At 34.7% G+C, this 26,450-nt stretch overlaps 3 protein-coding genes and 1 long non-coding RNA gene across 11 annotated transcripts; 1 reads left to right on the top strand and 3 right to left on the bottom strand.

Annotated features, from left to right (window-relative positions):
• Positions 1 to 1,980: 1,980 nt before the first annotated feature.
• On the bottom strand, positions 1,981 to 6,409 carry LOC140177927 (UPF0481 protein At3g47200-like). The gene is made up of 2 exons (XM_072211624.1): positions 4,116 to 6,409; positions 1,981 to 2,891 (listed from the first exon to the last, which is right to left on the bottom strand). The coding sequence occupies exon 1, from the start codon at positions 6,273 to 6,275 to the stop codon at positions 5,073 to 5,075; it is 1,203 nt and encodes a 400-aa protein (XP_072067725.1). The 5' UTR covers positions 6,276 to 6,409; the 3' UTR covers positions 1,981 to 2,891; positions 4,116 to 5,072.
• Positions 6,410 to 17,037: 10,628 nt separating this feature from the next.
• On the bottom strand, positions 17,038 to 17,781 carry LOC140177215 (uncharacterized). Its single transcript, XM_072210254.1, has one exon. The coding sequence runs from the start codon at positions 17,779 to 17,781 to the stop codon at positions 17,038 to 17,040; it is 744 nt and encodes a 247-aa protein (XP_072066355.1).
• Positions 17,782 to 19,323: 1,542 nt separating this feature from the next.
• On the top strand, positions 19,324 to 21,610 carry LOC112750035 (protein FAR1-RELATED SEQUENCE 5). 8 transcript variants are annotated; one of them, XR_011873769.1, is made up of 5 exons: positions 19,324 to 19,743; positions 20,233 to 20,357; positions 20,479 to 20,680; positions 21,031 to 21,156; positions 21,285 to 21,610. XR_011873769.1 is itself a non-coding variant. In XM_072219743.1 (4 exons), the coding sequence occupies exons 2-4, from the start codon at positions 20,264 to 20,266 to the stop codon at positions 21,048 to 21,050; spliced, it is 309 nt and encodes a 102-aa protein (XP_072075844.1). In that variant the 5' UTR covers positions 19,478 to 19,743; positions 20,233 to 20,263; the 3' UTR covers positions 21,051 to 21,610. The 8 variants fall into 8 exon arrangements, 3 of the variants coding, with proteins under 3 accessions (XP_025654337.1, XP_025654325.1, XP_072075844.1); XR_011873770.1 differs by having other exon boundaries at positions 19,438 to 19,743; positions 20,244 to 20,357; XR_011873767.1 differs by having other exon boundaries at positions 19,478 to 19,743; positions 20,233 to 20,350; positions 21,285 to 21,318.
• Positions 21,611 to 22,832: 1,222 nt separating this feature from the next.
• Positions 22,833 to 24,050, bottom strand: LOC112750034 (uncharacterized). Its single transcript, XR_003175324.2, has 2 exons — positions 23,531 to 24,050; positions 22,833 to 23,319 (listed from the first exon to the last, which is right to left on the bottom strand). It is a non-coding gene; the product is annotated as an uncharacterized lncRNA (long non-coding RNA).
• Between the last annotated feature and the right edge of the window lie 2,400 nt (positions 24,051 to 26,450).

Raw genomic sequence — 26,450 nt, 5'->3', positions numbered from 1 at the left:
TACCAAAATACAAGATCACTTCTATAATTAGAGAAACCTATACCAAACTAGCAAATGATGTACTCAATTAAAGTTGGCATCTTTGTCTTACTTAAAAGAGAATCAATGTAGCTTACTCAAATTCCAATAGGAACTTACCATCGGAAGTGATGAAGTTTTTTGCGCCCTCTCTGAGCACGCTTCTTTAGTGTGTGATTTTGTTGTTGTCTTACTTGCTCCCCTCCCCCCTTAGGTTTTTCACCATTTTTCACTTTGCTTGTGATGGGTCCCTGATGTTTAATGATCCAAAGTATCAATTAGTAATCATCCAAGTTGAATATGAGAAAAAACGTTCGGATTATAAAAAACATCATATTCATGTGGAAGCAAGCTATCATAGTACAATATAAAAAAGAATTCGTCTAGGGTAGTACCTTGGAAATAACATTAGTTGCCTTCTTTTCAAGTTTAGCAATAGTCCATGTGGCGACCCATGGTTCCGGTTCTTGATAATTATCAAGCGGACCATGCTTCAACCGCTGGAAGTACAATACCTAGAGAAAAGAAGTTCACAACTTTTGATTTGCAACATAAATAAATGGTATGCCGGATTGATGCATGAGCATCTTTCTTATCTTTTCCTAGTGAATTTGCATCTAATTTGTTGAGTTTAATAAAAAATTAATTATCTTTTAGCCAATATGGATGCTACTTTGAGTCTTTTGCAATTTTATTTATTTTAGGTAGCATTCGGCTGGATTTGATGGAGTTTCTGCAGCACAAGAACAAAAGGAGATGGCAGCGAGGAGCGACGCGTACGCATGACTGACGCGTACGCGTGATTTGGAGCTTTCCATGGCGACGCGTGCGCGTGACTGACGCGTACGCGTGATTTGAAGAATTGCACAGCGATGCGTGCGCGTGACCGACGCATCCACGTGACTTGCGAAAAAGACCATCGACGCGTACGCATGACATGCGCCACGTGCAGAAAACGCTGGGGGTGATTTCTGGGCCCCATTTTAGCACCCAAGTTAGGCGCGGATCCTGTGAAGCCAAGTGGTCCCCACGTTACAAGACACGGAGTAGTTAGTTAATTCTGATTTAAATTCAAATTTGATTTTAAAATAGGAAAAGATATTATCTTAATTTTAGATATTAGATTTTAAATTAATTAGTATTAGTTATAAAAAGGGGAGACTTCTCTTCTATTGAGATTCCATTAGGGGGATTCCATTATGAAATTCTATACAAATTTACATTTCACATGCCATGAGCAACTAAACATCCACTGTTAAGGTTATGAGCTCTGTCTATTATATGGATTGATTCATTTGCTCTTTTTAATTTAATTTATGTTTTGATTTATATTTCAATAATTGTTTTCGTTCTTTATTTTATGAATTTGGGTGGAACAGAAGTATGACCCTCTTTCTATTTGAGTTCTTGCAAAACTTGGAAAAACTCTTAACTTGAACAACAGCTTGAAAACATATTATCCTGAATTTCTTATTGTTTGTATTTAACGGGATACGTGACATATAATCCCTTTATTTTTGGATAATTAGGATTCTTGTGGCATATAAACTAGAATTTGATCATCACCTTCTTATTGGATTTAATTGACCAAGGAATTGGCAGTTAATGAATTTTAGAGGAGACTAGGAAGGTCTAAGGAATTAGGGTCGAGTTACATATAGTTTGCCATGAATTAAATCATACATGATTAAAAATAGTTGATAAGAAAAGTCAATCCAGAAAATAGACAACTCCAAAGCCTTAACTGTTTTCTCCATATTTTATTCCCAACTTATTTATTTGTCTATCCTTTTGATATTTTGAGTTCGAACTTTGACCTTTTGAATATCTCAAAACCCTTTTCTGCTTGTCTAACTAAGCCAATCAATCAATCATTGTTGCTTGATCCATCAATACTCGTGGGATCAACCCTTACTCATGTAAGGTATTACTTGGTACGACCCGGTGCACTTGCCGGTTAGTTTGTGGGTTATAAAACACCGCACCACAGATATACTAGTAGTTTAAAAATGTAACATACCAATAGGGCGAACATGTAGCCTCCATAGGTTTCGTGCTTTTTAGTTTTATATTTTCGGAGCGTCGCTTCCAACCACTTGAAAGTCTTCAACAGTTAATTGAACCTACTTAGGTCCGAGACATCTAAGATAGGGGGTATGTGCGACGGCGATATTTTTTGTTGACTTGTTGGGCACAGGAATATCTTTAGCACTACTAGGATGAAGTGCCGTCTGAACTCCATCTTGTCTACTTCAGTTTCTATAAAGCAGCTGTAGACGAAATCGTGCAGTTTGATGGTCGTTCTTTTTTGGAATTGTGTTTTGATTGCCACATGGGCAGCATTCTTTTTGTCGAGTGTGGGGAAGTCGTCGCTTGCATTTTTGAAACATTAAAGTACATACAATTACCGAATACTGAAATCAAACGACTTGACACAACAAAGGATGCTTAATATGGAAGACAAACTCACCAGCAAAAGAAATCCCTAAAACCCGCCCAATCAATTTGGCATTAACGCGAATGTTACCGACATATACTCTCAATATGCTTGTTCCTACATCGCAGTCCCTTGCTAGCTGAACCATGATGCCCTGTTTTACAGGCTAGCACTGGATTTGCTTTAGGAATCTGAATCCAATATCTTCGATCTCCTTCGGCTTCAATTCGGCATTATTTTTTTTCCAAGTGGCTAATCATACCGTTCATATAGCAAGGTGAACAACGCATCTCTACTAGTTTCTACCAAAATAGGAGGTAGCTGTGAGAAACAAGTACATTCATGTTGAAGTCGAAGCCAACAACAGTAAACTGCGTATTACATTTTTTCCATTTGGCTATTCTATTCAGTAGCACAAATCAGGTGCGTTTACGATCTGTTAAGGACCAATAAAAGGTTAGGTTTCACACCATCCGAACTTTACAAGCTGATTCGAGAACAAGCATCCAATGAATAATAAAATAACCATGCATTTTAATTAGCAAACTATAATGAATGCATACTACTAAAGCTAAGTTAATTATGTCATGTCACTAACAATTAAACAAAGTCTAAACTAACTGTTTAGATTAAATCCACACTCAAGTTAAAATGAACATCTGCATATAAGGAAAAATAAACATCCCTGCATATTACCTGAGTTCTAAATTCACAGAAAATTTTAATTCAACAATGCCAAATTGAGCTGTATCTTTTTTTTATAAAAAAAAATCCCAAACCAAAGTGAGAAACTAATAGAATCGTGAAAAATAGAAACCAAGCAATTCATCAACATTGACTCGTCTTTTTTTTTCATTTGAACCCAATTATTCAACCATTTAAAATGGTTTCCAAGAAGACAAAAACTCCACTAATTTAATCAATTAGAGTACATCTCATTCAAAATATCACAACAATTGAATATCTGTGCATACTACTTGAGTTCTAGATTGACAAGAAATATCAATTCAACAAATGTCAAGCTGAGTTGTACTCTTTTTCTTTTTGAAAAAAAAAACTCCGACACCAAAATGAGAAACATGTACAATTGAGAAAAATAGAAACCAAGCAGATTATCAACATTGACCCCTTTTTTTCCGTTTAAACCCAATTATCCAATCATTTAAAATGGTTTACAACAAAACGTAAAATCAACTATTTCAACCGATCAAAATACATCTCTTTCAAACCACTATAACTAGCGTCTGAACCCCAGTACATAGTAGAAACATATACTACATTCTTATTATTATACCAAATTTAATTAGCTTGATTTAAGCACAACCAAAATAAATTTCAATCAATTATTTAATTAACTCACACATATGAAATCAAGCAAAAGATTAATTACGTAAACAAAACAATCACCGGTATATATTACCTGAATCTTAGATTAACTAATCCAAAATGCGAAACATATAGTAATGAAAAAAAAGCATATCAGCAACAGTCACATGTTTTTTTTTTCAGTTGAGTTCAATTATTCAAAAATAAAAAATAGTCTACATGATGAAAACATTCCAATAATTCAACCAAATCACAAAAAGATCTAACTATTTCTTGGAGCCTAATACATTGAATAAAGATTCATTTAAGAAATAAAACCCTAACTATCACTAACCTTCTTGTAGTAAAAAATGATGTTGCTGAAGTTGGCGGTGACAGCAGTGTACAATGTCTTTTGTATTGTAGCTTGCTTGGTTCTACTGCTATTGCTCGATCTGTTCTACCTGTAGAAGGCGACCGCGCAGCTTGAACAAGAGTGCGGCAGCGTAGGTGAGAGAAAGGAGATGAGGGAGAAGATCTCGACAACGATGAGTGTTGATGGTGAGGAAGTGGGCGACGCCGATAATGGGGCTGGTGAGAGAAGAAGCGTTGATAGCCTACACTGAGGATAAGTGATGAAGGATGGAGTAACAGCAATAAGTGTGGCTGGTGAGGGAAGGAGTGGCGCCAATCGGAGATTTGGGATAGTAGAGGTGCGACAATAACAGTAGGGTAAAAATGGATGGTTAAAAGTTGAAATGTGAAAATAGAATTTTTGGTAGGGTAATTGGAAATGGAGGTTTGTTTTTCTTTTACCTTTAATGTGTCGGAATTGTAGTCTATTGTTCGCGTCGTTCACAATCTCCGTTGTCTACCTAACGAAATTATTACTTCACCTACTAAAAAAACAATAAAAATGTGGAAATATTAATTGGCCAACAAAAACTTTCATGGATTCAAAGTTTAAACTATCAAACTTGAAAGCACATAGAGGCTTCCATTATGGTTATCAAACTAGGAAAAGAAAAAAAAAATAAATGGTGCATAAATTCCAATGTAAAAATAGAGAGATTCCTAGTTGACTAGCCACTAGAACGAGCTGAATAATATGTCTGCATGATGGTAAGAACAAGCAGAACAATAGCTGCCACAACTCCTATGAATTTCCACACTGTAGGGATATGATCACGGATCAAAGCATCATACCAATTCCACACATAGTACATAAGAATTTCAAAAACCTTCCTGCACCTGTGCCAACTCCTTATACCCAATCCACGAAACGCGTTCCTGGATTCGGCCTCATACTGGTTTAAGCACTCACAAATTCCGCCATAACCTGGATCCATGTGTTCAGAACCCTTGCAGATTTCCGAAACATACTTAGCAATTCTTCTTTTTTCTTCTTGCTATCGTTCACTATCACTCCCTTCTTCTCAAGCAGTTCAATGTCGTGCTTGCAACATATCAAACCTTTGAAGAAAAAAGCATACGAAGTGTACTTCCTTTTCACCCAAATCCTGCTCTGCTCCCAAGCAACCAAATTCCTCCATCTCACTTCCGTCGTTTCCTTGATACGAAGAGCCGGAATTTCCAGCACCTTATCTTTTTCGTTGAATCTTATGTCGAAGTCAAAAATATCTTCAAACAGATCCGGAACTTTACCGTTGCCTTTGCTATTTGCGGCGGTTCGAATGGTTATTCCGGAAGCCCGGAGCCTAGTAGCGCATCGCTTTAGCTCTTGAGACGCTTTTACCCCTCTCTTCTTCTCTAACTGGTCACGTTCTTCAACCGTGGCCAGATGAATGAGGTGGAGTATGTGAGCGGCACCTGAAGAGATTCTTACCGGAGTGTAACCGAAAGCACCGAACACGATGTTGGCAACGCGGTGGTCATCTTTGACTTCAATGTCTTCATCAGGGAAGACATTGTAGTACAACTTCTTGAGAACGATCAAGGGTATTTGGTTCTCGAGCATCACGATGTCGTTGAGAACAGATCTTACCTTCTCCTCTGTTTCAAAGAGAGGATCACCCAGATAGCTATCATCATCATCATTGCTGTGTCTATTGCTGTTCTTCTTCGACATGTAATAACCAAGTCTTATGAGAAGCTCCAACAAGAAGCAACCGTCGACAATCATTATCCTGGAGAGCTCATGGGAATCCGTCTCTGTGTCGCCGCTGTAGCAGGCAGTAATCGCTTTGTCCATACTGATCATGTCAACGGCGCAATCGCGAAGCCTGAGTTCTGATGTTCTTGTATCCGTTCCAGTTTCTCTTCTTTCAAGAAAGTCGCGCATGTAGCGCAGTTTTGCTTCTTCCATTAGGAGAAGCTGGCGTGTTGCTCCCTTGTGCCAGGGTCCTAAGGACACCAGCTTTGGCTTGTAAGCGTCCTCGTTGGGGGCTCGAAGCATTGGTGGAACCTTTGAAATGCTGCATGAATGGACTTCTTCATGGTCCAGAGCACCCAGCATCACTTCCACTGGAATCATCCAACTGAAGTCTGATCGCATCTTCAACAATACGATAATCTCGGATGAGTCTTGATATTGACTAGATTATATTTCAACACAAAATCTAAACACAAATTAAAAGGAAACGAAAATTGTAACACGAAATAGTAAGGAAGGGAACAACAACTTTTTGTGTCTAATATATAGCCAATACAAGAAAAAGCAAAGAAATTAACTATATATATATATATATATATATATATATATTTTGTGAACTGTGAAGGACATAAAAGTAAAATCGTTAATTAGATATTAGTTACAAAAATCTAATCACCTAGACTTTTTTGTTATGGACAATGTTACATGAACAACAAAAGTTTTTTTTTGGAATATTTGGTCAACTAAAAATATATTATTTTTTACACTTCTTTTTTTAAGCAAACATATGATTATTAATTATATGTAACTAAAAATTATTAACTAAATACCTAACTGTGCTCCGTATGTAAATTATTTTTAATCTTGTTGTATATTATGTTAAAAATATTTGGAAGTTCGTAATATTCATGAATGGCCTGGTGATTGATATTTTTTATTTTATATACAGCAGACACCTATATTATATGTGACTTTTATTACATGTTTAGGCTTCAGGGATTTTTTAATTTAATAAATAAATTAAATCTAATAATTATCGAATTAAATAATTTTAAAAGTTATTATCAAAATCTGTTACACTAACTTATTTCATTTACACTGTAAACGAAATAATTTTACACGTATTTCGTTTACAATATTTAAATTATTACTAATGACTTATTGTATACTAACTATATAAACTATATTCTAATTCTTTGCTACTATTCTAACCATCACTATATACACACATTTATCTATATAGGATTGCGTAAAATTTAATAAATTAGAACTAACCGCAAAGTTGGTTGCTTCAGCATAATGCGAAGTCTCGTTCAACCTGTTGATGTCTCTGTCTTTACCAGCTGCGTGCGTCATCGTCATATGTATCGATTATATGGTCAGAAAGGGATAAAAAAGAGGAAAAAGTAGTTAAAAAGTTTAAACTAGGACCCAGTCAACGCTGTCAACAAGTTATATATATAGTCGTTGCCCAATCTCGTTTACAATGTGAACGAGATAACCTTGTACGTATTTTATTTATCGTGTGAATGAGATATACACGTGTTACGTTTGCGTATTTATTTTATTTACATTATAAACGAGATACGTACAAAATTATCTTATTTACAATATAAAATAGATAAGACACCGTGATAAATTTCGGTCATAAATTTTAAATTTATTTAAAATGATAATTAAAACATTTATTTTATTTATTAAAATAAAAAATCCTAGGCTTCAGTCATAAAATAAGAGAGGAGTGAGGAGATAAAGGAGTTTATCTATATATTAGACCCACATGAAAAGACAGATCGATAATCAACTATAGTTTGACGGTTTGTTTTACATGGATCTATATATTAATATAAAAAATATTATGGGTATACAAATAAATTAATAATTAAATTAATTATTATATATTTTTTGTAAAAATATATATGTTGTTTAATTTTTTATTTTATATTTTATTATATAATTTATTTTGATAATTAATTTAGTAATTATTTTTTGTGTTTATGTAATATAATTATATATATAAATATATGATGATTGATTTAATAATTGATTTTTTGTTTGTACATAATCATTTTAACAATTATATGAACAATACTATAGGTGAAATTTATTATTTTTAGCTAACATATATATACTTAATCAGTATTTTAAATTTTAAATATTAAATTTTAAATTTTATATTTTAAATTCTAATAATATAAAACAAATATTAACTAAATATTGACTAATGTTAATAAACATATTAGTCCCTAATATTTCTCTAATATATTACATGTAAACCACATCTAATTTCTATCTACTTAAAATAAACCCATATGGTTCTTAAGGTAATTATAATAACAAAATAAATTAGCCGGTGATCAAGGTTAGTTGTTAATAACTTAATATTAAAGAGAAGACTCAAGACTTCAAGTTTCTCCATTTGGTCGTTTGTTATAATAAGAGTTATTTATTTGGATAACAGCTGTCTTATGTGAATTCATTGACCGAGGGGAGATCAATCACTTCGTCATGTTTTTCTAATTGATTAGTCTTTCATTTAAAACGGTTATGAATGATTCTAAAATGATTAAAAACTGTAGAGATAAAAGAATATTATTATTCTTTTTCTTTTTCAAAATTCTGGAGATATTTTTTTTCAAATTAAACTAGTTTATTTTTTAATTGTTTAAACATATATAACTTTTTAAAAATTATAGTAGTTATATTTAATAATAAAAATAAAAGTAACTTTTAAAAAATACAAACTGCAAAAATTATACTTGATAAAATTATTTTTAATATTTAAAATAATTTGAATGAATATAAATATAATAAACATACAAATAAAATAAATATAGGCATTTATTAATATATAAAGTTATCATAGATTTTTAATTTTAAAAAATATGAATATATAATATTTTTTTTACCAAATATAAAATAAGTTGTTTATATTTTTTTGTGCTTTTCAAAATCGTAAGTTTGCTCTTTAAAAGTAGTCGTGAAAAAGACAAATAAATGTCTAATTTTTTTTATCATAAAAATAAATAAATTTTTTACTAAATTAAATCACAAATAAATTTTTAACTTTCATAAATAAGAGACACATAAATTTTTCTAACTTTTATGCATTCAATACGAAAAAATTTATGTATCTCCTATTTACAAAAGTTAAGAATTTATTTATATTTAAATTTAATAAAAAAAATTCATTTATCTTTAAGATAAAAAATTAGGTAGTTATTTATTATTTTCTCTTCTTACATGACAAAATCTTTATATTTTTTTTCTCCAGTAGAGGCGGAAACAATAGACAGCCTAAGTTAGTAATATTTCTCCCAGCATTTCTAAAAATTTTGAGTATTAGTATAGTTTATATGTTAATATATTTGTGTGTTTTGTGATGAATTTTTTAATGTATGTATTATTAAAGAATCGTGAATTGAGGTGAAGCAACTCTCATCATCTCTGTCGTGTAAATTTAGATGTGAAGAGAAGTGAAAAAATGGAGGAAAAAAACTAAAGAAATCAAGAATGAGTGAAGAACGAGAAGAAAGTTTTAGAAAGTGGAAGAAAGAGATGGAAGAAGAAGTTGGTTCTCATAGAGAAAAAGCATGAGTGTTGGCATCTCCAAAATGAGAGAATGAATCACACAAAAAATCACTTACTCAAGTTCTATAATATATATGCTTACAATTAAAAAACTAACAAACTAACCTACTGTACAAATTTCAACAAACTAAGCTTGACTAACTTAATTATCATCTAACAAACTTGGAGTACAAATGTACTCTCAAACTAAATGTATAATGACTATTGATCAGGTAACACTCCCTCTCAAACTTGAAGTGCAAATGTCCAATAGTCCAAGTTTGTTATGATAGTTTCGAAAGAGGCTAGGTGCAAGAGCTTTAGTTAAAATATCTGCGGCTTGATCAGCACTTGTTACTGGCAGCAACTTAGTGACCCGCTCTTGCCATTTATCCCTTGTAATATAACAATCCACTTCAATATGCTTTGTCCTCTCATGAAAAACAGGATTAGCAACTATATGTAATGCTGATTGACTATCACAATAAATCCTCATTGGTCGTTGTTGGTTGTAACACCCTACCATACAGAGTCTTATGCTTAAGTCATAATTCAGAGATGGCAAGGTATTACGACCTCTAAAATAAAAATTTAGTACGTATAGTAGTATGAATAATTGATTATAACTAGGAGCCTTTGTAGAAAAAGGGGTAAACAAAAACCGCAACTCAAAAGCGCAACACTCCGATCGAAAACGTAACGAACAAGAATAACCAGCGCGAGATTATATATATACAAAGGAGTGTCAAAAACAGGAATATCAAGACTCAAGATCCGGCTGCGAAGATAACCGGTTCGAGCATAACAATATATACATATGATAAAAATGAGGAAAACCCCAAGGAAACCCAAAGGGACACAAATACATAAAACCTATTCTCCAAAAATCTCCCATAAGAGGAGTCATCACAGTCTGTATTATTAAATGGAGATAAAAGTATCTAAACAAAACATATAAACCAAAACATAGCCCCAAGAACAAAGGATCTTCGCAATAACAGAAGTCTCCAGCATGCATCAGCGGGACACCTCGCGTCCTGCATCTGAAAACCACAAAATCCGCATGGGTGAGAACCAGAGGTTCCCAGCAGGTAACAGTTTCCACATATATAATACATAATAATAGAGGAAAGCCATAGGCAATCCTAGAGCTTCCTCCAGATAATGTCAAAGCTTATAAACAAGCTAAACCATATAAGGGCATCTGACTAAGGATTCTTCAGTCTAACTAATACTTCCCTTTCCAATTCCTTCAGGCCTCCCAACCACCAGCAGGAGTATAATATAGCAAACACAGTTATATCAAACAAGAAATGTACAATTAGGAACAAGTAAGGCATTTAGACAATTAGCAAGTAATATGCAATCAAATAGGCAATCTCAAACAATTCGTATAGTATGCATATGATGAATGCCTGTCCCTAGTGGCTGATGATATCATCTGTCGGTTATAGAGCCAACCCGACAAGTCCTGGTAGCTAACCATCAGACTGTCCCTCTGTCATGCATCCCCAACTCGAGTTATACTCGTCATAAACTTGATCATAATCATGATCTATATCCATCACCCTCACTGGTGAATATATACGGGGGCGAGCTCATCCGGGTCTTTCACAGTGCCCGGCCACACTTATGACATAGGGTCAGAAGAGTACCAAGTCTCAACCTGGAGCACGTGGTGGCTAGTCACTGCTACTACCCAGGAAAACTCGTAACTCCGAGAGTGGAAGTGCAAATCACAAATATCAATAATTCAGCATAAACATGCATGAATTCTCATCCATGGATCAACATCCATATCAGCCATCCGGCTCACGGTTAAATCCATAACCAGCCAATATCCATAGCATACACAGCTATTCCGGCTCACGGTTCAATCCAGAACCAGCCCATTCATAAACAATTACGGCCCTTCGGCCAATGGCATAACAAGCACTTCCACCACCATCCTCCACATCTCACATATTCATCAATGATCCTCAATGATCATTCATTTTACCTTGCTTCACTCGCAAGTTACCACATCCACTAGCTCCTTCTCTCATAGCTAGGCATATCATACTGATTTAAGATATAAGTGGTGAGTTCGGAGGCTTAGAAGTATGAAATTTGGCTTTTAAAACTCAAAAATCAACTTTGAGATGAAAACAGGGCCACGCGTACGCGCACTCCACGCGCACGCGTGGATGGCCTTAAAAACTCATCGACGCGTAAGCGTCATGCACGCTAACGCGTGGATACCAACTTGCCCATCGGCGCGCACGCGTCAACCACGCGTACGCGCGGGTGTTCTCGTGCCCCAGGCACAACACCGGCACAGTCCTGGCATAACTCTCTGGAAAATGGCTGGGCATTGGGTGCAGCACAATCGGCACGCCCGCGCACATCACGCGTACGCGTGGATGGCACTTCTCGGAAGATCGGCGCGTACGCGCCAGGTGCGCCCACGCGCAAGGGGTCGTTCTGCTAAAAATTTTCTAAGTTAAAAGCTGCAGAATTTCACAGATTTACACCCCAATCTTCCAACGGACATAACTTCCTCATTTTAAATCGTTTTTCACCCGTTCTTCGAACGGCATGGACATCCCGAATCCAATTTCATTTCTAAACAGATTTGGTACAAAATGGAGATCCGTAGTCCAAGTTATGTCCCGTCAAAGTATGCCCAAAAACCATATTTTCATACAAAACCACAATATGCCATTTTCAAAACAAACCATTTTCAACTCTTTCCAAAATCAACCAAAACATGCCAATTTCATCCCTTTTCTTTGAAATCAATTCAAACGTATCAAATTCAACATCAAGCCTCCTCAACTCACACATTGACACATAACCCACAATATACAAAATCACTATATCATCATTTTATCCCACTTCACCCAAGTGGCTCAAACTCAAACATATTGACATATCGTATACTATTCCTCATGCCAATTCTCAACAACACCAATTCCAATAAATCATTATGGTACACAAACAACATCATACTCACCATCAACATGGTTCAACCCACAATTCAACCATAACCAATCATCAAGCATATATCACAACATGCATATTTCTCATACATCATACCACCAAGGCATCAATAATCATCATCACATATATGACCACATCATATATCTCAATCATTCAACAACATCAACCATTCAATGCCTATCTTAGGGCCTCTAGCCTAAGTATTTCCTACCACATTACATATTAGATACGGGAAACCGAAACTATACCTTAGCCGATTTTCCCAAGCTCCACCGGAGCACTTCCAAATCACTTATCCACAAGCTCTCAAGGCCTCAACACCTCCAAGAACAGATTTTTCACCACCAAACCCTTTCCAAGCTTTTCAAAATCACCAATCAAGCTCCAATATTCATATACACACAACCTAAGCCACAATCATCATACCCATACACAACATTTCAAAACCCAAACATCATAAAACAACAAAATACACTAGGGTTGAGAATCTTACCACACCCAAGGTCCAAGGAGACAAGATTAACCTTCTCCTTCAAGAGAGTTGGGTCCTATAACATCAAAGAACCCAAAATCTCAACATTTCACCCATAAAACTCGAAAATAGGGGCTGAGATTTCGAACAGCAAGGTGTGGCTTACCTCAATATTGGTTGTATGGGTTTTGTAGAGCTCTCCGCGGTGAACGCGTGGCCGCAAACGGGGCGGCAATCGGAGCTCTAGATCAAAAGTTATGGTGGTTTGAAGATCAACCAAGGGAGAGAACTTGAGAGAGTGTTCTTCCTCCCTTTCTTTCTAATTTCAGCTTGTGTGTGTAACAAATGAGGAGAGAGAGTGCTGAAAACTAGGGTTTTGGTTAAGTTATGTTGGGCCAAGGGCCCACTTTGGGTCCAATTGGCCCGGTTTGGCCCGTTCGGTCCAATCTTGGTCCGAATTCTATAAAATTGGTACCAAAATTCTCGTCTCAGTCTCCTCTATCACATTTAGCCATAAAAATCACGTTTTAGGCTTTCTAGAATAAATTCTCATTTATGGGTTAATTAGCCGTTAATTAACCGGGTTTTACATTGGTCAATCTGAAGTTCCTTCATCATGTAATGAAGCCATTGCGCCTCTTTTGTTGCTGAAGCTAATGCCCTATACTCTGCTTCAACTGTATCTTGCCTTTTGATCTTCTATAAAATTATTGAAGTGCCCAAGAAAAAACAATACCCTGTGATGGATCTTCTAGAATCTAGGCATGTTCCCCAATCACTATCTGAAAAGCCAGAGAAAGTGAGGTCAGTGGTTAAAGAAAAGAATAAACCCATTGCTGGTGCTCCTTTGAGATATCTCAACACTCTCAATGCTGCTTGAAAATGTTTATCTGTAGCACAATCTAAGAATTGACTTAATCTAAATACTGCATAACAAATTTCAGGTCTTGTGTTTGTTAGATATAAGAGTCTTCCAACAATTCTGTGATATTCTAAAGTTGAGGCTAGAGGGGTTCCCGAGTCTTTTGATAAATGAGTGGTATAATCCATAGGAGTGGATATTAGTTTGGCAACAAGCATTCCATAATCATGCAGTAAGTCAAGGCAGTATTTTCTCTGATAAATAGAAATGCCCTTCTTGCTTCGAGCTACTTCCATGCCAAGGAAGTATTTGAGCTCCCCAAGATCTTTAATTCTGAACAAGTTATGCAAATAAGTCTTGATGTGAAGAATTTTCTGCAAGTCACTACCTGCAACCACTAAATCGTCAACATATACCAAGATAACAGTGAAACCCTTCGAAGTGTTCTTGGTAAACATGCTATAGTCATGCTTAGATTGAGTGTAGCCAGTCTTGGTTAGAGAGCCAGCAAGTTTTGTATTCCATTGTCTACTTGCTTGTTTTAATCCATAGAGGGATCTATCTAATCTGCATACCAGACCTGGTTTGTGAATTTTGAGACCTGGTGGAGGTTTCATATAGACAGTTCATTGAGATCTCCAAGTAAAAACACTGTATTGACGTCTAATTGGAGCAAATGCCAATTCTTGATAGCTGTAATAGCCATAATTATTTGAAACATGTTCATTTTTACTACAGGACTGAAAGTGTCTTTGTAGTCAACACCCTTAGTTTGAGAAAAATCCTGTGCCACCAAGCGTGCTTTGTGTCTCTCTATAGATCCATCCGAGTTCAATTTGAGTTTAAAAACCCATTTGCAACCCACTGCTTTTTTTCCAATAGGCAATTCAGTAAGTGTCCAGGTCTTATTCATCTCCAAAGCAGAAAGTTCATTATTCATAGCTTCTTTCCAGTTCGAATCCTTAACAACTTTATCATAAGTTTTGTATTCTAAATGCATGGATGCAGCTAGTGTGAATGCTTTGTGCTTTGGGGACAACGAATCATATGAGACTACTTGTGAGAGGGGATATTTATGTGTGGTGTTGGTAGTAGCTGAACTATTGGAATAGGCAATCATGCAATGAAAGTCTCTCAAATAAGACAGTGGTCTCTTAGGGCGAAGTGACTTTCGTATCTCTAAATGCAACTCATGGTTTTCATGTAATGTATGTTGATGAAGTATTATTTGGGGTGCTGAACCTCTAAGAGTAATTTCTAATTGAGGACTATTAGGTGCAATTTGATTAGAATTGTCATTGCTTAGCTCAATGGATGCAGAAGTGTGTTGAGAGTCATGAGATGCATGCTAAGTACCATTAGATTTTGTGTGATTTGTGTTATTATTGATGATATTATGATGAGGTGAGTCAAAAGGGTCAAAAAATGTATAATGTGTAGGTATGCAGGGTGCTGCATGATGTTGTAATGATGATTCAAGTTTCTCAGTTTGTAAAAAAAGTAGTACATATTCATAAAAACTGACATTTCTTGACAAAAACACTTCTCTATTTGACAAATCATTATAAAAGATATCCTTTAACTCCAATTTTATGACCAAGATGTACACATTTTCTAGCTCTTGTATCTAATTTCTTCCCATGTGCAGTCAATGTAGATGCGTAGGCAAGGCAACCAAATACTCTCAAGTAAACAATTTTAGGTAATTTATTTTTTAAAATTTGATAAGGACATGATTCATTGAGGGACACACTAGGAAGCCTATTGATTAAATGGACAGCATGAGCTGCAGCAAAATGCCAAAAACTTTTAGGTACATTTGAATGAAACATTAATGTTCTAGTAACTTCCAAAATATGTTGGTGCTTTCTTTCTACAATTCTATTCTGTCGAGGTGTCTCAACGCAAGTTGTTTGATGAATTATGCCTTTGGAATTGTAGAAAGAAGGCATTTTAAACTCAAGACCATTGTTGGTTCTAATTTTTTTTATGGTGCTGCCATATTGAGTTTGTACGAAATTGACAAAATTTTGCACATGGAAAACAGTTTCAACTTTAGAGCGCATGAGATGCAACCAGGTATATCTACTTTTATCATCTATTATTGTTAGAAAATATTTGTGACCTTCCATGGAAGGTGTTCCTATAGGTCCCCATATGTCCATGTGTACAAGATCAAATAAAACTAAAGATTAAGAGAAACTATGCGAAAAAGCTATCCTTCTTTGTTTGGCAAAGGGACAAGAATCATAAGGATCCATAAATCCTTTATTTGTCAAAAATTCATATGATTTTTGCATTACATTTATTCTTTGAAATAGTATATGTCCTAGTCTAAAGTGCCATAAGGCTCCTGCTTCATGTTTATTGGAGTTGTGAGGCCAACTAAGAGATGATAATGCTGTATGCAGTTTTGGTGATGCAATAGTTGTTAGATTCTCAAATGTATATAATCCTCTTCTTTGTTCAACTACTCCAATCATCTTCTTGGAGAGATAATCATGTGTCTCACAAGTAGAATCATTGAAAACGAATTCACATTTCAGATCAGTAGTCAATTTTGATACTGAAATGAGATTGAATTTAAAGTTGGGAATGTATAATGTATGTACTAGATGAAATGTGTTGCTAAATTCTATTGTTCCAGCTACGTCAGTAACTGTTTGAGTACCATCAGGCAAGTTAATGCGTATAGGTTTTATGTGATACAAATTTTTGAATGATTTTAATGAAAAAGAAATATGTTCACTAGCTCCTGAGTCTATGACCCAGGAATTTGGACTAAATATGGCCAAAGACATAATGAATGCGATATCTTGATTTGATGGTAGAGAAATGGTGTGATTAGAACCTGTGTTATGACTCTGTTGTTGATTATTCTCCCTTTCAAGAAGTGCCAATAATGCTGCTCTCTGATCTGCAGAGAACTGAGCCTCTAACTTGCTAATTGCTTCTTGAGTGTTGTTACTAATATTATCACCATTCAAATCAGTAACCATGTTGATGATTCCACTGCCACTGCCACTCCTCATATGAGGTGGGTATCCATACTTTTTATAGCATACATTCTCAGTGTGTCCACTCTTACCACAAAATATACACTGTTTGTAAGTTTGATCTCTGCCTCCTCTTCCATTTAATCTACCCCTTCTGGCTCTAAGGCTCCTACCTCCTCTAGTGGCCATATTGATCTGAGGGTTAAAGCCTTGATTGGCTCTAGTGTCACCCGTGGTTATCAATATTTTTCCTTCAATGATATCTGCATTTTGTCTCTCTTGCTATAAAAAAAGTGAGAAGGTTGCATCTACCGTTGGAAGCGGCTTCATCAACATGATCTGGGACCTCACAACGACAAATTGATCATTTAGTCCCCTGAGGAGCCTCACTACATTGGCATCTTCTTGGTAATTCCTCATCACATCTAAACCACAATCACAAGTTCCAGTGCAGTACTTACATGCTGGAATTGGGCAAAAATTATCTAACTCTTTCCAAATTCCTTTCAATTTGGTGAAGTATGCAGTAATCTTGAGGTCTCCTTGCCTTATGCTAAACAATTCTTCTTGTAACTCAGCCATTCTGAAAGAGTCTCTTTGGTAATAGCGATGTCTCAAATTACGCCATATATCTGCAACAACGTTCATCCACACCACACTGTGTGCTATCTCTAAACTTAAAGACAAATTCAACCAAGACACCACATATGTGTTGCATCTATCCCACGCATCAAACAGTGAATCATCTTCCAATAGTTTTACTAAAGTTCCATCAACAAACTTCAATTTATTTTTAAATCTCAACGCTCTAGACATAGCTCTCTCCCAAGCATGATAGTTACTGGGACCTAAAATCACAGAAATTAAAGGAGTTCCTGGACTCTCACCAGGATGCAGGAAATACGGACTCATTGGATCCATAATCAGACTTTTGTTCGCTCGATTTGCTGCTGATTGCAATTGATTAACCTGATTAACGAGGTTTGCAAGTGTTTGAATGTCGAAATTCGAGGTTTGGTTGGCCATTCTTTCTAAAAATTAGGGATTCAACTCAATGATCTTGTAAGTTTCAAGATTCGGATGCTCAAAACCACAAGTTTGATTCAAACTTCAAACCTATTAGATCTTTCACATCAGTGCTCGTGATTAGAGCCTTCACCTCTGTTCCACGCTCACCGCACCATGTTAAAGAACCATGAATTGAGGTGAAGCAACTCTCATCATTTATGTCGTGTAAGCTTAGATGTGAAGAAAAGTGAAAAAATGGAGGAAGAAAACTAAAGAAATCAAGAATGAATGAAGAACAAGAAGAAAGTTCTAGAAAGTGGAAGAAAGAGATGGAAGAAGAAGTTGGTTTTGAGAGAGAAAAAGCATGAGTGTTGGCATCTCCAAAATGAGAGAATGAACCATACAAAAAACTACTTACTCAAGTTCTATAATATATATGCTTACAATTAAAAAACTAACAAACTAACCTACTATACAAATTTCAACAAACTAAGCTTGACTAACTTAATTATCATCTAACAAATTTGGAGTATAAATGTACTCTCAAACTAAATGTATAATGACTATTGATCAGGTAACATGTGTTATATATATTATGGGATTTAACATGCATCGATATAATAATTTGGATCTATTTAAAAATAGCCTACAATTTGAAAATAATATAAACTATGAGTTTGAAACATAAATATTAAAAATATTAGTCCAACCACACTTATTATTATTAGGTTATTTATCTCAAACTCCTAATTTCCAATGACATGAAATAAAAAAGAAAAAAGCAAAAAAAATGTAACTATATATGGACAAATTCCTTCTTTTTCTTTCAAATACTTTTCTACTGCACTTCAACCCCAAAAGAAAAGGGCACATAAATTGTATTTCTCTATTTTTAATTTGTATTCAATTTATAATATTTATGATTTTTTAAAATACATTGTAATTCAATCTACCATAAAGAAGTGTAATAAAATTAGAGTTAAAATTAATATTTTTTGAAGAGTCTAAAATTTCTATCTCCAATGATTACGAGAATCTGTCGAAAATCTCTTAATTTGAGAAGATCCTCACAATTATATTTTTTGGAAAAGTCGAAGAAGTTATTCTTAAAATTGAATCAAAATCCTCTAAAGTAAAAAAGCTGATAAAATGATAAAATAAAAAAATAATTACTCTTAAATTAAGATAATAAAATATATATTTTATAAAAATTATAAAATTAATAATAATTAATTTTTTACTTAATTATTTTACAAACTATCTCATTTTAGAGAAATCAAATTTCTCAGAATTTGGAGGGATATCGGGATTAATCTTTTCTTTGTTGGTCTAAAGAGTTTTTCCATCCTCAGACCTCGGACCTCAGTAATGAACCGACCTAGTGGATCGAAATAATAGGTCTGAAGTTATGGTCCAGAACAATAATCTACCTTTCTTTTCTACCTCAGGCATGTTGGAAATGATGGAAATAATAGAAAAAAAATATAAAATGAAAAATGATGGAGTTAGCACAAAAAATTATAGGAAAGTTATCAGGTATGCCATTGTCCTTTTTGGAATAGCATTGTTCCTAGCACTAACGGGTAGAAGTGTTTTTTTTTTGTCGTTATACAAACACTGAAATTACAATAACATCCTCATTTTTTATTTAGGAAATTACATACAGGGTCAGCTGGATTGGAATAAGGAGAGAGCAATAGCCAAGTTGGTAACAGACTCAGCTGAATTGAAGTGAGGAGAGAGCAATAACCAAGTTGGTGTTGGGATTGAATGCGCTAGTTAGCAAAATTGGGGCTTCCAGTGGTGTCAGAAATGGAAGACGGTGAAGGCTTGAGGGTCGGTAGAAATGGCAACGGAGGGTGCGACGGGCAGCGTTAGGAGATGTTGGATACGGTGGACCATCATTTTAAGAAGGGAATTTCACTTGAATGCATCGAGACCAAAGTGGACAAAGTTAGACGGACAAATACTACAACTAAGGTTAGTAATAAAGACACATTAGATGTAGATGATGTTTATGATGAAGTATATACATGTTTAATAGTTTGCTTGCAATTGAGAATGGTGTATTGTGAGGCATTGATGGTGGTTTATTGAGTATTGGATTGTAGGAGAGGTGGGTAATGCTGCTAATGCAGTGGAAAGTATGAATGAGCGAACTGCAGTAATGTTGGGAGTGTGCTCGCAACGTGGTCATTAGGAATTAAAATTTGGGAAGGATTTGAGTGGGAGATTACAAGTGAGATAGAAAAATGGTTAATTGTTGCATGTAAAGAGTATGTTGAGTTAATGTGAACGATCATGAAATTGAAATTACTGGTTTAATGATAGTGTTTGAGGTGTATGGTTGTGAATTGTTCTTGTTTCAGTCAGGTTGCATGAAATAATTGCTTGTTGAAATTGGAATTGATGAGATATCTTTGAAAATAATAATTTCAACACCTGCTTGTTTTGAGCCATTGAGATTAGGTGGTGTGCAGGTCAGACAAAGTGATTCGCAATGGGGTCCTGGATGGAAGGCACATTTGCGGATGAGGCGGTATTGGATGGAGTGAGTGAAAGGGTGGGGGACATTGCCTTCGAAGAGGTATCTGGTAAGGAGGTTTGGTTAAAAGATGTATTTTACAATGCGGCAACCCAATGTGAATATGCAAATAGCTTCATTATTTAAGTTTGGCAATGTGGACTCAATATATGAATTAATTGTGTTTTCAGGAAATAGCACAACATATGGGAATGGAAGATGATGAGGTTGAGGTAGCTGGAGGACAGCAAAGTGTTGAGAATGAAATGGACGTGGCTGAAGTTGTGACAATAATGGCTGGTGATTTTTTGCGAATGGAGTTCAACAATCCTAAGGAAGCTGCTCGTATATATGAAGAGTACAGCCGGGTGAAGGGTTTTGCTGTTCGACAAGGTAAGAAGATAAAAAACAAGAGAGGGAAATTTGTGCAGATTACGTATTTGTGCAATAGAGAAGGTTTTCGGGACAAGAAATGGTTAGAAAAGCAGGATCGCAAAAGAGAGCACAAGGTTGTCACCCGTTATGGGTGTCCTGCCGAGATGCGGATAAAGCCAAGGATTGGAACGGGAAAGTGGTTTGTGGCACGTTTTGTGGATGACCATAACCATGATCTTTTGCCTCAAAAGTTTGTGGAGTACTTGCCTGCGCACAGGAGGAGATGGCATAAGCATAAAATTCTTTAAGCATGTCAATTCGGTTACAGGGGACAGTCGATGTTAAGCCATGATTTTAATCTGTTGCAGGTGTCATATGCTGGCAATGAAAGCAACAACCGTCGAACGAAAGTATGCTAAATTTGAACGCAAAAGAAGGATTTATGGTAAGGGTGAGATGCTATGAAGGAATTGGGAGGTGTGTGTTGGCAACAGGTAAAGAAATGTCCAAACTGAACTGAATATGTTAAATGTTTCTAAAGAGATGAATCCCGCAGTGTCAATTAATTTTGTGTGAAGATTTTTCTTCTTAATCTGAATGAGGTTATTATATTCGTTATGAGGTAACCATGGTGATTACCATCAGCTTGACCCATAGAACATGGTGGTTCATTTGCAAGTATGTGCAATTTCATTATACCGAATCAACCTGTGTTATATAACAATCCAAAGTTTTGATTCTCAAAGCAATCCACCTGGATCTGAGAGCAACCCCAAAGATGATTTTAAGAGTGAAGTCATCGCATGAGTGCAGCAAGTACATGAGAGTACTCATTTACTAAATTTTAGAAACATTTCTCCATGTACAAACAAGAGACTGGTATAGATTTATTGGGTCACTGTACTTCTCAATTACTATTACTATAACCTGAAATTTACCTTGTCCAAATGTACCTCATTTGACATTTAGCAGGAATACATACAAGATATCACATGCAGCTTAGGTTGAGTTACGCAACTGTGCAAACAATTAATAAGCATCAGTTTTAAATTCTTTGTTATAAAAAAGTGTATAAAATTTACACTTGAAAATTTCAAAGCTGAATTTTAGAATTTTAAATCTTAATTTTGAAACTTAATTTAAAGATTTAAAATTGAAAACTTTCATTTCAGTTTCGCCACTTTAGATGACTAACAAAATACAATTTAGAAACAATTTTTAGACACTACTTTCGATGTGTCATAAACGAAAAGAAAAACTATTTTTTATAGAGATACATCTTAATCATTTTAACACGTTCAAATATGTAATTCATGAAAAAAACCTACTAAAAATAAAAAGTAAGAAATACTAAGATTTAGAGGCTTTTTTTTAATAAGATATTAACATAGTATGAAACCATGTTTTTAATGTCTAATTTTAAATTATAAATTTGAGATTTTGGGTGTATTTAAAAAATATTTTCGTAACTTGTTAGGGTATTATAACAATAATAAAATTCGAGAAGCATGATCTAAGGAAATGACAGAGAATGATGAGGTAACTTTTCTCTGAAGTTGATAGGAAATGAGAGAATTTTTTGTAATTAATACTTAACTTAAACTAAGTTACCAACATGTTTATCTCCAACAAAGCCATGTGGTTAACTAAGATTTAATTAAATAATTTTATCTGATTTAAAAGGAGGATAAAAGACTTAAAGTTCATAAAAAACTCCCATTTCTCTTTTTATTATACAATTCTGTGTTGCGTGGATTTTTTTTATTGCCCATCCAAGTAGCTGAACCTTTGCTATTAACTCAACTCTCATTCTCCTAAAACTCCTTTATGTTGGACATGACTTGTTCAATTATCTACATTATTCATCTTTCCGACCGTTTTTATTAGAATTGGGATAAATGAATACTGTTTAAATGTAAAATAAGTTAGACATGTACGTTAACCGCCTCATTCCGTATTCAACAAAAGCGGCAAGGCACAAATATAATCGGCAGGAAAGTTGGGAGATTCAATTCTCCTCCGTAGCTCAAGTCGAGTGAAATAACTACACCTAAAAATGTTAAGCGAGAAATTAATTTATGAGGTCACCACGCGATTTTGAAAGGATGATATCGCCAACTCAGTTGAAAATCTACATATTGTTAGTAACTATTTAAGTTACCTGTGCGAATAAGAAAACAAGATACGATGCAACATTTCATAAGTTTTTCACATAATTAGAACCTACACAGGGATTCAGGGTCACACAACTAAAATAAGGCCAATCATCCAAGGCATGAATGGACTTGTTTTAGTTGCTACAGGAGCAGCTGATCCCCTAAGTTCAACTTAACAAAATTTATAAGTCATACATCAGTTGATTTCCAGTACACTATTGACATAAACACGGGATATAGGTTCTAGCATGTGCTAAACCTTGCCCAAGACACATAACAAAGTGGTGCAAAAGGGCCTTGAATCCACAGCCAAAAGGAGCAAAAAGTTAGTGTCATCATCTTCTGCTCAAACGACCCAAATAAACTTAGTGCGATAATTACTTAACAGGACTTCTTCCAAGAAAAGTATAATTGACAACAAACAGATATCTAGTCTGATTAGTTGAAGGAAATGACATCCAACCAGTTCATTTGCGAGCGAACATCTACAGATCCTCCTCCCTTAACAACAACAAGAGGATTCAACAGAAAGTGCAGATCAAGCAAAAATTCAAATCTCAAACCCAGAAATTCAAATCTATCCGTCAGTTCCACTTTTCACAGCAAATACAGAACAAGCCAAATTTCCAATCAATCCAGTATTTCAATCAACATTACAGGGTTTCGCAAGCAATTCACCAATTAGAAGATTCAGAGGCATATTTGGAATTACCTAGCGCGATTGGGATTGACGGTGTCGAGATGGATGTACGAGCAGTGGATGAGACCAATTTGGGTAACAGTAATGGGACTCGATGCGGCGTGGTCGCGATGGAGAGGGTGAACTTTGCCGATTCATCACCGACAGAGGTGACGGTACCGTGACTACCACCAAAACCACCACATCTGAGCTCTTACGCGGTGCCGACGACGCTACAACGGCAAACAGAGGAGGCGGCACCGAGGAGGAAGAAGGAACAGATGAGCGGTGCTTGAAGCGAAGGCTTCCGAGATGAACGCGGTGGCGGCTGCAAGTCGGTCATGGTGTGTTTCTCCGATTGTGGCCAAGCCACCACCACTAATGGCGGCAGTGTTTCCTTGGGAGCGCGAGAATGGGATCACACCAGAGAAAAAGCAGGATCAGAAGAATTTCCAAAAATTTGTATTCACAAATTTTTTTTATCTAATTTGTACTCACCAATTTTTTTCATGCCACTATGTTTTTGTTATCCCAACAAAAATTACTCCATTATAACATTCCCATAAAAAAAAACTTCCTATATTAAGTCCATTTTTTTGAGCCCATAGCCCAACTGAATGTCAGCTCGGCTAAGTTTCCTAATCCCAACTAAAGCAATCACTTCGCAGCAGAGGTCCAACACAGATGGTTTAACTATCTGCCTCATACAATGCTGCACTCGAGTTCTAGTCCCAGCTGAGGCTGGTTGTTGGTTTAAGGAACCCATGATACCCAATTATCCATGGTAGTGTGTGTGAGTGTGTTGTGTGTGTGTGTAACATGGGTGTAATGCTTAAGATTGGGGACTGTCCAATCCACTTGATCAAAAAAAAAAAAGCAATCACTTCAATTTGGCACACTTGTCACAGCTATGACCACAAAGTTGGCGTTCAATTTTTTAAACTATGCACAACGATAGTATCGGTTTTCAGAGTACCGTGGGCCTCTTTTGCTGTTTTTTCACAATACATTCTTTACACTGCATCAACACCATCACCATTATCTATATTAAATCTAGACGGATCAATTTATTGGAATTGAAATGTTCCATATTCATACGGTGGTACACTTGATAACCTTCCAAAATTATATATTATATAATAGCTAGCTACCTCTCTACTTTTGACGAATTCTCTTTTCTTCTTCCATTCTTTTTACTGAATATAATATATGCGAATTTAATTATTTTGTGTTTTAAAATATATATTAAAAATATAATAATAATAAAATTTTAAAATTTTAATGTATTTAATGTATTGAAAATAATAATTTTTTATTAATTTCTAATCAAATATTTTTTTATAGTTCTTTTAAGACGTGCTCTAAGACACAGGTTACAAACCCATTATATATTGACTAGTTTTTGTGTTTATCTATATCATCACTCTTTATAATTAATTGAATAATGTTATATATTCAATTTTTTTTGAATTAAATCTAATTAAATTAAACAATAAGATTTAAAATAATATTAGTTATAATTAATTTTTGTTATATTATATCAACTTAATTATAATTAGTTAACAATAAAATTTAAATATATATAACATTATTCATAATTAATCATAATTAGAACCACATCTACATCCTCTAAAGTTTCAAAATTCTAAATTTTTGCATTTGGAATAAATACATTTTAATACTGTATAATTATTTATATAAATACATTTTAATACAAAATCATCGTTGAGTTTAATCTTTTATTTATATAAATACATTTTAATACAGAATATTTTAGAGCTTACCCAAATTTTTGTCTTGTCCAAATTTGTATAAATTTTTGCCTTAAATACAGTTTTGCCTTCCGAACAGAAATTAAACTCAATCGTCGTTGCTTTGCTCTCTCATACATTGCCCTTGATCAAACATCTTATGAACAAATCATAAAGAAAAAAAAAAAGTTATTCTCATTTATCAACTAAATTTAAAAGACAATTCATAATCTCGGAATCATATAAAATGAACTCATAATAATATCATCGTCTCATAATATAGATACTATTCTAAATACATGTACTCACATATAAATATAATCTCTAATTTAATGTCTCTTGCAATGCATATTAACTTGAGTGTATGTGTCCTTATAGCAGGTACAATCCTTACCATTGGAAACGACATACAATTTCAGAATAAAAAGATTGTGACAATTTTATATTTTCAACTTACTCTTTACAATTTTATTGTAGATAATTTCTCAATTTAAAAAGACTAAAATACTTATGAATAATTAATATTAGCTAATTTTTTTAATTCAAAAAGATTTTATTTTTTAAGAATTTATAATTTAAAATTTAAAATTTATAATCTAAGATATAAAATTTAACATAAATAACACAATTAAAAAAAATTGATTAACGTTGACTAAAAAAAGTTGCAGGCTTGCTAACCTTCCTCTCTTATGATCTTATCATTACTTAATCCTGCAATCCTCATTATTATCGCTGTGTAATATAATTTTTTCCAGTTTAAGAATCAAGATAGATGTTGGCTTCGATTATTATATAAAGAAAACGGTTGTAGGTTGAATTTGTATGGATAATTAACTGATACATGTATATGAACTCATTGACTGAGGGGAGCTAGACTTAGTCATTTTTTAATTAGTCTTTCATTATATATATTTAAAAGTATATAGGGGTTTTGTTTAAGAAAATATAATGTTGACCAAAGATTCTTAATAAAATTACTTATTTACTTGGGCTGTAATTGATGAATATGACCACAAATCCTTCCATCATTATATATGGCCCTGGTCTGTCTCAAGGTCGAGATCATACTATACATAGAACATTCGGGTGAATGAGCTCTGAGATGTGTAGCTAGAAAGAGAAGAAGCCGTTCCAACTGGTCCTATATTTGCCATCAGTAATGGATCGGCTTAGAGAGGGAACAAGTGACGATGATGTTCCTA

This window comes from Arachis hypogaea, chromosome 2 (genome assembly GCF_003086295.3).
Source record: "Arachis hypogaea cultivar Tifrunner chromosome 2, arahy.Tifrunner.gnm2.J5K5, whole genome shotgun sequence".
Classification (NCBI taxonomy): Eukaryota; Viridiplantae; Streptophyta; class Magnoliopsida; order Fabales; family Fabaceae; genus Arachis; species Arachis hypogaea.
This window is presented reverse-complemented; position numbering and strand designations above follow the sequence as displayed.